The following is a 12,423-nucleotide window of genomic DNA, read 5'->3' on the forward strand; positions in this document are numbered from 1 at the left end:
AGAAATCTGTTGTAAAATGAAATGCCAGCCCTTCCCTGAAGTACTTACTGACACCCTTATTTTACATGTTCTGCTTACTCGTCTCTTGGGGAATATGGTTATATAACTGCCTTCATGCTTAATTCCAATTGCATTTGCCTCTCATTATATGGATTTCAGTAAAAAATGTTCATGACATGTAAGATATTTTGCTTTATTTTCAATTCTTTCTACTTTCGAAGGTCAATTCATATTGGGGCATTTTTACTGTGCTGTGATTAACAGATTTGAAAAATCAGAAATTTAGAAAATTTTATTAGATTTTAGTCATTAATACTGTGGAGATTGTGGAGTGTTATATTTCTCTGAAAAGTGTATTTAATAGGCAATTAACTTGGCTAGCCTTAAACTGAACGCACTGTCTCCCCTGAGTTGGGAGGTAGTTCACATAAAAGTTCACCTGCTTGACCTTTGATGGGGGTGCTGGTAGCTGACCTGCACACATTCAGTTCCGGGGTCATACAGAGACTTGGCACAGAGTTTACTCATATACGGAAAATGGGCTTTGCCTTCTTTTTGAATCTGTCTTTTCTGGCATTTCCTCCTCCCACTCTGAAGGCTGTGGTTGCTCTGGGTTCCGTTCCTGTTTCCTTAGATCAGAAAGTCAGAGAATTTGCCACACATTTTTTCTTCCTTGCACTACATGGCCCATCTTCAGGGCACTGCCAATACAATGGGAAACTCACCACCATTGCTAATATTTCTTCCACGTTTTGACACTTCTCCAAAAACCGCCTCCTTACTATTTTTCATTCTCTGAAGCCCTCATGTAGTTGGTTTTGTTTTTTTGTCTAGAGTTTATACTTGTTATCACTAGGAGGAATGGTCTGTTAGAGCTTAGTCTCCTGTATATAAAATGGAACTCCCCAGTCCTAATACCTTGACTGAATCAACTTGACTCCAGCAAAGGTTTGAAGTAGCTATAAGAGCTGTGATGACTGTTCATTTCTTGAAATGTCTTTTTGTCTGGCTGCTCTAACACCATTTACCACTCTAAGAAGTTGTTGTAAGCCATTTTCAACTCAAAAAGCATTACGTTTCAAGGTATCAAAGTTTGTTTCTTTTGGGCCTTCGAACACAGTTTTTCATTCCTATTCGTCTTTAATCTAAATTGCCATTCATGGCAGGGGCGTGGGGATAAGGAGGAAGGTGAGGGGATTAGAAAACAGTCGGTAACCACAAGATGGCCACGGGGTTTTGAAAATTAATTTGGGGAATGTAATCAATAATGTTGTAAAGATTTTGTAGGGTATCTGATGGACACGTGTCCCATTTGGGAGACCACCTCAGGGATGATGTAGATGCCTGATCACTGCACTGTACACTTGAAGCTGAACAATAATGAATGCCAATTATAATTTTATATATATGTATATATATATATATGTATATATATGTATGTATATACTTATAAGAAGCGGAGTACAGCATTAGGAATAGAGACAGTGGAAATGTCTCTGTGCGATGTCAGAGGAATAGTGGATGGGGGGAGGGGGGTTCACACAGTGTGAGGGATATAAATGATAAACGTCTAAGTATTAATTTGTCTTGTGCACCTGAAACTAATAATAATAAAAAAGAAATTGCCATTCATTCCGTACAGTTGATCTCATGTAGATGTGAGGAGAAAAACAAGCCAATTCAATGAATTCTCAGGAAGGTGTGACTGAGGATTAGCCCATGTAATTGATGAGGAATAAGTGCATTTCTTAAATGAAATTTTTATTAAGGATCAAAATATAATTTTTAATTTATGTAATAGTGGAAAATAACAGAGAAGTGATCCATAAGGGTACAGCCTGGTAAATTATCACAAAGACTCCCATGTGAACACAACATGGGTAAAGAAAAGAATAATGGTAACGTCCCAGAAACCGCTTTCTGCCTCTCCAAGCACCATCGCCACTCTCCTTCCTCAGGGTACCTACTATCTTGACTTCTAAGTGTGGATTAGTTTTACCTTTGGGGGGAAATTTTTATTTTTTCCAACATATTAATCAGAGTTTAAACTTACATCTCATAATTCCAGTAAACTTGTTGGGTCTGTTTATATTCTCTGTTTTACTCTTTTCTTGGTTTTTAGTCAATTCTTCTTATTTCATGGGCTGTTTTTTTTTTTTTTTATTGAATGCTAGATATTGTGTATGTAAAATTTTAGAGATGACTTGAGGCTCTGGAGACTGTAGTAATTTTCTCCAGAGAAGATTTCCTTTGTTTCTGACAAGGAGATAGCTCAGAAGAAAAGCACCTCCGTTCATTTGGAATGGAAGTGATTCAAAGCTGGGCTTTAGTTCTTGGAGAACTAATGTTTTTCAATTTACCATTTATTTTAGGATATAGTCTTTCAGGATCCCACATGAAAATCTGGCATTGAATACAGTCCCCTTCAGCAAACTAAACTCCAGTTTTTGTTGTCCTATTGTTTAAAATCAGCCAGAAGCTCTTCTCAGTTTCTCAGTCTCTGCTCCTTTCTGCTCAGCTTTTCAGCATCCCAGTCATGTGTCCACATGGGCAACTTTACCTTGGAAAAGTGGTGCCAAATGTTGGACTCGTCTCCCTGGGCGTTCTTCTCCAGAATTACGGTGCAGCAAGTCTTTACTGCCTTTGAACCTAAAAACTGAGACTTTTCATGTTTTACCTGGTTTTATTCAATGGGAGGATTGGTCTGAAAAGAGCAAATTCACCATTACTGAGTGGAAAATATACATTCAGACAGGTGATGTGTTTGTACCTACGTAAGTCAATAGCTGATAGACTTTTAGGCAGTGTGACAAGGGTAAGAATGGCAAACAGTGAGGTGTTGGACATTTTTCGTCAGTACTGAAGCAGATGGTATTGCTTAGATGTCTGATGAGCAACCCATCTTCTCTGAACTGTCACACTGTCTTCATTTATATATATCACTCTAGTTCTCTACACAGCCTGGTGGAATTGCCTTGGGGGCGTCTATCTCAGCACTATCTTTTAAGTACTGAACATTTGTGAAAATTGATGACTATCTATTTTGTAGTCTTGATATGTAAGTGTCTGCTCACCACTAAAAATTTAAGTATATTGTCTGCGTTCTCTCCTGATAACTATATGGGACTGTATTTAAAGTATATGTACTGTCCTTTTCTCCCCAGAGTTTCCTTTTTGACTTAAGGTCCATACATTCTGTAGCATTGCAGGCTCACACTATCATTTTGCACCGATATAGAATTTTTGTTTTAGTTGAATTCAATAGGTATTTATTGTCTGTTGGAACAAGGCACACACATAGATGAAGAGAATTAAAACACAACTTCTGACCTGTAGAAGCATGAGGTTGCACACATAAGTGTGTAACCCAGCCATAAGCTGTAATGTGACAACCATTAGAAAGATGGTAATGAAGTTGTGGAGGGAGAGGCTCTGTCCTATGGGTAAAGTTAGGAAAGGTTTTATGAAGGAGGTGACATTTCAGCTGACTCTTGATAGAGGTATAGGATCTGTTTATTTGCATGGGCACGGGAGGTATAGTACGTGATGGAGACAGAGTAACGGTGGGAGTTAATCTAAGGATTCTGTGAGTTGTCAAGTCTGATGAAGCAAAGGTAAGTATGTTGGATGTACATTGAAAAGGGCCTTAAAACCAGGGTAAATAGCTTGAAATTATGAACTCTCAAAGGTATTGTACGTGGAAGTGACAAGGCATACACTATGCTTCGGGACCCTGTGCTTGCAGTCTTGTAATGGTTGAATTCTAGCAAGCCACGTAATTAATGGAGTAATTGAGCAACTTTTGTTGTCATTTATGTTTGCCTTTCTCTAGGTAAACTCATGACAGTTACTTAGTTTTCTTGGGGGGAACCCCACCTAACTTTAAATAATTATTGTATGTATCGACTAATATATTAATTGAATGCGAGTATTTACCATTTTATAATGTAGCAGGCATGTGGCAAGATGTCAAGTGCAGTTCCTACCTTCAAGGTGTGCTTGGGGGCAGATTTTTGGTAAAGACTTCACAGAGGAGGCAATTCTTCAGCTGTACGTTGGAGGTTGAAGAGTTAGATCAGTAGCATGTGAGGCATCTCCCTGGTGTAGCACAGAGGCACATGAAAGCATCATGCAGATAAGCAACTCCACTCTGATAATAGGCCTGACGTGCTGGGTCTGAGGCACAAGGGAGAGTTGATCTTGGAGAGGCAGAACCAGCCTGTAGAGAGTCTTGCAGGCCTAGGGAGCTAGAGACTTGATCTCGAAAGCAAGGGAAAGCTCCTGTATTATAGGCACAGGAGAAGTAATAAGATTTGTGTTTTAGATTGGAGATAAATGAAGGGAAGTAAGATGGGAGGTAGTTCTCATGGTCCCAGCAAGACCTAAATAAAGCTGTAGAATCAGAGATAATCAGCAGAGAGAATTCAGAGGTATAATCATATGCCCAGTGAAATTCCTACAGAGTTTGTAGGTAGAGCAGTCAGCTTGAGGAGGGACTACTCCAAAAGTGCCCAGGAGAAAGAAGCAGTGGGAGGATGCCAGGTGTGCTAATTTCATGAGCTTCCCAAAGAATGTCCTTCCTTCCTTCCTCCCTCCCTCCCTCCCTCCCTCCCTCCCTCCCTCCCTCCCTCCCTCCCTCCCTCCCTCTCTCTTTCTTTCTCTTTCTCTCTCTCTCTCTCTCTCCCGCTCTCTCTCTTTCTGCCCATATCCTAGGAATAGATAGCCTAGGTGTCTTGTGGTTTAGAGACATGGAAGTAGTTTTATACTTATTTTAATACAATAAATAAATGCTCTTCTGCGAGCATCTGGTGGGTACATTTTAGTCTTAGTTGGGTGAGTGCTCTAGACATTAATCTACGGATAAGGGGTGGGAATGATTGTCTCATTGGCTCTAATGCCCTGACCCTCGGAAGCAACAATACTGATTTATATGCTCTTTACCCTTGGCGGTCTATTCAAGAGTTGGATACCTTGGAGGAAATGAGGAGGACTAGAAGGATGCTGGGATGTTAATATATAGTAAGAAACATGGTTTTGGTTGTTGGCCACCTGATTCATTCTTATGAGATAATGGGAAGAGTGTGATGGCTTTTTGAGGTCTCCTTCGTCAAGTCACGGACACTTTTGAAATGCTGGTGTGCCTACAAACACAACTTACAGTGACCTGAGGGAGACTCCGTCTTGTAGTGTTGGTGGCTTGCTGTCTGGAAGACACATTCTCTACTTCTAATTGGACATCTTGTACCTTTGAAATGGGATGGAGGCTCTCAAAGGGAGGATGGTGGTGGTGTTGGCCAACATGCTCAACGTGATACATCTACGTGGTGGGGAAGGACACGCTTTGTCATGTTCCCAGCGAGCAAAGATGATTGTCATCAAATTTCAGTTTTAAAATGGGAACTTGTGTTGAAATAGCCTCTTCTAGTGGGGCAGACTTCACTTGTACAAGACTTCTATTACCAATTATTTATATTCAGTGATTTTCAGAAAACTTTTCTAAATTATTTTCTTCTTTTGACTAATATTTTAACATGGATACAAATATCAAGAAGCCTTCTTTGCAGTGTCATTTATCTCTTACCAATCTCATTTTCCTTTCAGATTTTATCAGATGCCACACAGCCTCTTGAAAGTCAAAATTTTTCTCCTGTAGTACGAGATGTAAGTCATGAAAAAATTTTTTTTCCAAGAATGTATTTTTTCCACTATTATCCTCTCTGCTCCCTTTCCCTCCACTTTTTCTCTCCCCATCTTTATCTATCTATGTAACTATCTACCATGTTTCTCTGAAAATAAAACCTAGCCAGACAATCAGCTCTAATGCATCTTTTGGGGCAAAAATTAATATAAGATCTGGTATTATATTATATTACATCTCATATCATATCATATCATATCATATCATATCATATCATATCATATCATATCATATCATATCATACCAGGTCTTATAGTAAAATAAGACCAGGTCTTATATTAATTTTTGCTACAAAAGATGCATCAGAGCTGATTGTCCATTTAGGTCCTCTTTTTGGGGAAACACGGTATGTATCTATGTATGCATATCTATCTATCTATCTATCTATCTATCTATCTATCTATCTATCTATCTATCATCTATCTATCTATCCATCTATCTATATGTCTCTCTTCTCTATCAGTCATGAGCCCATGGTTGTGGGACTAAAATGTGGATATTAAAGACATGTCTCTGTCATATACATTTAGGCAGTGATTGCATCCAACGGTATATTGGCTGATAAGTACAAATATATCCAGAAACTACGAGAGAGCAGGTAAGCATTGTTCTTATCTTGGATCTGATGAGTATTTTTTTTTAATGTTTCAATGTGAGTTTATGAGACTAAGTTTATACAAGATGTAAATTTTGAAAATATCTGTAAATATAGGCAATCCAAACTAAGTGACTGGCTGAAACCTGTGTGAATCATTTTCTCCAGAACAGTCTTGTAGCATCATTTGGGCTTTCTAATATTCTACGTAAACTTGTGTGTAAACAAGCAAAAGTACCAAGCTATCCTTTCTTTAGCATGTTGTATACTGTCATGCCTCAGTTATTTCCTCTAAGGACAATGGGGACACAAATCTTTTCTGTGGTGCTTTCAGTCTGGTTTTCAGCTGAGGGTTTGGACTTTCTTTTGGTTAGTGTAATGTTTAGGAAAGTGGGCTCTTAGGTAGAAATTAAGAGGAGTGAAGAAAGAAAATGATCAGAGGTCAGTTTTCCCTGGGGATTCTTATTAGGAGGAAGGTGCCAAACCAGGTTCTCACAGAAAGATGCTTAGCTAAGGCCCTTGTTTCCTTAATTGATTTTTCTACTCAAAGTTTGAAAATATGGACATTTCTTTGGAATGTTCTGGCCCACTTCAGTTGACTGCACTCAATTTGTGTTTATGTCTGCTTTACTGGTCTAGTCATGTCTAACAAAATAACCCATGCACTGAATTCTCAGGATAAACCAATGTGGGAAAATTAATAACAAACAAATAAGCAAGCAAACTGCCTTATCTTCTTTCTCAATTGTTCTACCTAAAGAAGGAAATACAGAGATCTGCCCAGATCAAGTATACTACTGTTATGATTTTCCCATATGTGTTAGTTTGCTTACAGTTACTTTTTATGCATTCATGAAAAATTTTGGCATAAGATAGCAAGAGTGTATACTTTGTGTTTTAAAAAAGCAGCTAGCTGTATAACCCCATAGGAGAGTTTCTTGTAAGGGACACTTCACATGTATTTGTTTTTCATAGCTCTCTATTATTTAATTCTCATCACCTGATGATCTCTTATACTACTCATCGTAATGACGTGTGTAACATGTCACGATGACATCTTCAGTCTTACACACCATATTTCATGTAACAGTAGGTCTGCTTGGCTCCAGCTGCTAGGACTGCCTGCCCTCCTTCCCTGGTGGAATCTTGTGCCAAGACACTGATATGACGATCACATTTTGAAAGGAAATTTAAGTTATTGTGCCCCGGCCTTATTCTTACGTTCTTGCTATCATTTAGCATAGTGATCATTAACCTGCAGTGTTTGGGGGTGCTGATAAGATATTAATAAGATATAGAATCCAGGAGTGAGTCTTTAAAAAAATGTATCTTGAACACTTTATATTTAGACATCAAAATAATATGTTTTAATTATGTAAACTATAAAAAGTGTTATTAAGTAGGGTATACAATAACCAAGTAATAGTGGTTCTTTCTGGGAGGTGAAATGGGATGGGGTGGAAGTTTTAGGAACCCTCACCTCAGCAGTAATATGAATGTTGGGGTGAAGAGGGGCAGAGACATTTTATATTTATATTTATTTTTAGTCACTTATAATTCATGAGAAGGTTAAAGTTTGAGCAATGTCCTGGCCTAAAAGATCCCCACAGCACCAGGCCATTTCCATGGTTTTACACTGATATCTGGGAATTTGATTCAAAAGAATTTTAATGAGTACTTTTCATAGTGAAGAAAAAAATATACTGAGCATTAATGGGTTAATAAAGCTGAGTAAGACTTAGTCACTGTCTTGGAGGTCAGAGTTTGTTGGAAAGAAAAATCGTTATCTGTCAGGAAGGAAAAAATTTGAACAGAACAAACTGTTGAAGCATTAAAATCCTGCCTAGTAAATCATCTTAGGTTTCTACATTTTACGTACGGCATTTGTGGTTTCAAAGTTATGGTTTCAACTCTCTCAAGTGACCCTAACGATAAACGACCAAACAAATGTCCACTAATAATCTCGAATAATAATCTCCTCAGATTGATGTTTCCTGAGATTGTTGTGAGGAGTAAACAAGGTTTCTGAGGTAAAGCTCCAGCTCGATATTAAGTCACATCCCCTGGAAGGACAAAGTGTGAGACCAAGTGACTCAGTTGTAAGGCAAACAATGGTCCAACACCTCGCTAGTCGAATTCATGAAAGTTTATGGGTGTATACCTCTGCGATGTCAGGGTTTATTGTTTATTGTGCAAAAGCTAAAATAATTCATGAAAAATGTTGGTGTAGGTTAATTCCTGAGGTTCTTATTATGAATAATGTGGGGAAAATGATTGCTTCATAGTCTTAAGTTTTAGTTTAGTTTAGCAAGATTCTGTTATTTAATTGTTTTTGTTGTTGTTAAATGATTCCTGTATGCCCCACCTTTTTCTTTTTTAAATAGGGAACGTGCTCAGTCACTTTCAATGGCTACCAAGAAAAAGGTTTTGGTTCTTGGAACTGGTTACGTATCTGAGCCTGTATTGGAATACCTGTCAAGAGATGCCAATATACAAATAACAGTAGGTAAATAAGCCCCCATTTTTCAAGAAGAAGAAGAAAGAGGGGGAACCCAAAAACCAACGATGTCATAGCATGTTTACTCTGTGAATTTTAGATGACTATTTTGTTTCTAAACTTTGAAAAATTGTTTTTTGGAGATTTTAAAAGGTGTTTTGCTCTCTGACCAGTGGAAGGAAACCTAAAAATTGGACTTTTTAATTCTTAAAATAGGCTCTGACATAAAGAATCAAATTGAACTGTTAGGCAAGAAATATAACATTAATCCTGTTATCATGGAGATTGGTAAACAAGAAGAGAAGTTGGGCTCCTTGGTGGCAAAACAGGATCTTGTCATCAGGTTAGTATCTAGAAAGAAATGATTGTCACGTGCTTTGTTGTCATTTCTCTTTCCTTATTTTCTCTTCCGTTCTCTAAGTAAACTTGTTAATTTAATTGTGCATTGAGAAAAGTGCACAAATCACAAGTGTATAGTTCAGTGAATTTTCACCAAGTGAACACACCATGTAACTATCATCAGAACCGGAAATGGAATATGTACCCCAGAATCCCTCCTTGTGCCCCCTCCCATTTACTAGCCCCATTTCCCAAAGGTAAGCACTGTCCTGGCCTCTAACATTGTAGATTAGTATTTGCTAGTTTTCAACTTTGTACAATTGGAGTTGTTCAGTATGTCCCCATTTGTGGCTGCCTTCTTTCATTCAACATTATGGTTGTGAGAGTTGTTTGTGTTTTTTGTAGTATATTCATTTTCATTGCTGCACGATATTCCATGTATGGATATACCATTATTACCCATTTGATGGTCAATGGGTGTTTAGGTTGTCTCAGGGATTTGGCTACTATGGGTATCTACCTAGAAGTGGAATTTCTGGGGCATGAGGTATTCGTGTTTCATATATTTTGGTAGCAATTTTATCTTTTGGATTTATAAAGCATAAATTAAATTGAATAGACTCTCTAGCTTTATGACCATTTAGGAACAGATCTTGAAATATAGTGTTTATTACTTCCTAATAAAAATGCAGATCTAACTTCTAGATACAGAGCTACATGAGGTTCACTTTAAAATTAAATTTGGTTTCTAAATATCAAAGTGATGAGAATAGTAATTTATTCTTAGAATATAATTTTTCCAAGATGGAAGGAAGAAAGTCACCTGCTCATTTATAGTTAGATCAATTCATAGTTAGGTCAGATTCAAATGATATCTTTAGAGGAAGTTAGATCAGATTCAAATGATATCCTTGAAGGAAGTTCTGTGATGTCCTACTTAAAAAAATAAACAGACTTGGAAAACAAATACAATAAAGGATAATTCTAAGTGGGAACTTTTACGTTCTCTCTTGATATATTTAAACATACACTCATTCTGAGCACTTAAATATTATTCAGTTTGTACAAATTTAATACACATTAATTTTTCTTCAGCAAAAATTTACTAATGACCAATAAACATTGTCTGTCAGTAATACGATTATGAAAATAAGTCTGATTCAAAATTGAATGTTCCAGCATTCTGAATAAAACAGAGAATTTGTTTTACCACACAGAGTTACTTACATATAACATTGTTTTTTAATTAAAAAAATAACATTACAAAATACATTTGGAACTAAATCTGAAGCAAAATATGACAAGATAATGGATAAAGACAATAATCTATTAGTATGTTCAAAATTTAAAATTTAGCAAACGGGTAGCCTTTCATAAGATTTAGCATTAGCAAAATCTGTTTTATATTTACTTTTTCTCAGTTGAGTTTCCAGTGGTAATACTGGTAATACTGGTAAACATTGTTATCCTGTAGTGTTCCTTAAATTTAAAAAAGTTTTTTTAAGTTGGAGAAAGAATGTTTTGATGTAAGAACAGTGATAGGAACTACAAAAATAAAATGAGTAAAGGATATGTTTCACAAATAATTTTACAATAGTGTGTTAAATCCTCATGGTTTTACTTTCTTCAATTTTATTTTGTAATGATTTAATGCAAAATAAATCATTAAGTTACTTTGGTAAGTTAGTTTAAAAATACCATTTGTATTTTGTATATGTTATTACAAGTGGTATTTCCAAGTATATGGATTAATTAGGCTGGAGTCAACACAGTAATTTATGAGTTAAGTTCTCTTAACTAGTTACTGTATCAAGTTACTATATCACATACACAATGAATTATGAACTATAATTCCCTTTGTGTAAAAAAGGCACCACCAACGAAAATCCTATCATTCTAGTTCTCAGCTTTTTATCAGGTTAGTGCAGATAATGACAAAGTTTAAAAATATTATTAGATCTTGATAACATTTTTAACAGGCAAGTTTTCATTGTGGGGAAAGTGACACAAAAATCTCCGTTTAACCTTTTAGATGATGTCACTGTACATTTTCTATTAGTACTTTTCCAACAAAGAATTTTGTAAGTATTTTGTTCATTGTCTTAAAGGGTTACTGTATTCAGTAATACTTCTTTTAGACTAAGAGGCCGGAAAACAGTGATCAAGAGCATTCATAGTGATACTGGCAAAATGTGTAGACAATTTCATTGTACATGATAATAAACATATTTAGCAATATTTATTCTGTTAACCTGAGGAGAAATAAGAGCCTAAGAGGTGGCTTTATTGTTTTGTTTTACGTGAAATAGAGAAAATCTGAAGTGTGCAGGATGAGTTTGACATATACAGTAATACAGTGTGATAATATTTATAAGCTTGTATTTATATTGTTGTTGGGACGATGTAGATTTTTTTGAACCAAATAGGCAATAAGCTAGTAGAACTTAAATATTGTTAAGCAACCAATAGAGTATTTTATTATTCTTTGGATAGAATATGAATATACTCATTTGTATCAGCATTTATGAAAGTTCTTTTGTGTGTGTGTGTGTGATTGTATAGTCCCAATTCCAAATTAAAATACCAAAGCTGGATTTTTAGAAAACCCATTCAAAGTTGAGTTTTATGAGCAGCTTCATTTTTTGCTCACCATATAGACTTTTCACCATTTTGGTAGCCTTTACACCAGTTAATACCATTAAAGCCGATCTCCTGCCTTGGCCTTTCCTCGACTCTACCCTGTAATGTAACACACAGGCCACTTTAACTAAGTTTCACCACCTCTGGATAGCCATTTGGGAGATGTGGAGGTAAAAAGAACAGCAAGCTTATCTTTTAGTAGGGGACCCAAGACAGGAAATCATAGAAATATAAGAATGGATGGAATAAATTCCATAACACGTTATAAAGAAATAGCTGGGTGCATGAAGAGGAAAAACATCTGGCTTTGGGGGAATCTGGGGAAGCGTCTCGAAGGAGATAACATTTCAGACACTTCTTTAGGGAGGCTTAGATGGAGGTAGGTGGAAGGAGCATTCCAAGTTGGAAGGCACAGTGAACGTAGAGATTCAGAACTGGCAAAATTGGGAGTGGAGAGTTACAATAGCTTCTTTATGGAGAAAGATCGAGGGAGAAAAATGCACAGGTGTAGGTCATATTGTGGAGATTTTTAAATGGGATAACAGGATACATTTATTCTGTAGTCCTCAAAGAATCATTGATCATCTCTGAGAGAATAAATTAATCAGAATTTGTCTCAGCTTTAGTGCAGTTGAGGGTACATTGGAAGGTAAC

General features: G+C 36.6%; 1 protein-coding gene across 4 annotated transcripts in view; it reads left to right on the forward strand.

The window, feature by feature from the left end:
- The window catches only part of AASS (aminoadipate-semialdehyde synthase), a 54,273-nt gene that overhangs the window by 24,212 nt on the left and 17,638 nt on the right, over positions 1-12,423 (forward strand). For all 4 annotated transcript variants that reach the window (XM_074315660.2, XM_019750056.3, XM_074315661.2 and 1 more), the window contains 4 exons: positions 5,602-5,661; positions 6,229-6,296; positions 8,678-8,799; positions 9,007-9,133. In XM_074315660.2, coding sequence (XP_074171761.2) covers positions 5,602-5,661; positions 6,229-6,296; positions 8,678-8,799; positions 9,007-9,133 — 377 coding nt within the window. The remainder of the gene's footprint in view (positions 1-5,601; positions 5,662-6,228; positions 6,297-8,677; positions 8,800-9,006; positions 9,134-12,423) is intronic.

The sequence above is a fragment of the Rhinolophus sinicus genome, chromosome 8 (genome assembly GCF_057876585.1).
Source record: "Rhinolophus sinicus isolate RSI-liver-muscle chromosome 8, RSI-T2T, whole genome shotgun sequence".
Classification (NCBI taxonomy): Eukaryota; Metazoa; Chordata; class Mammalia; order Chiroptera; family Rhinolophidae; genus Rhinolophus; species Rhinolophus sinicus.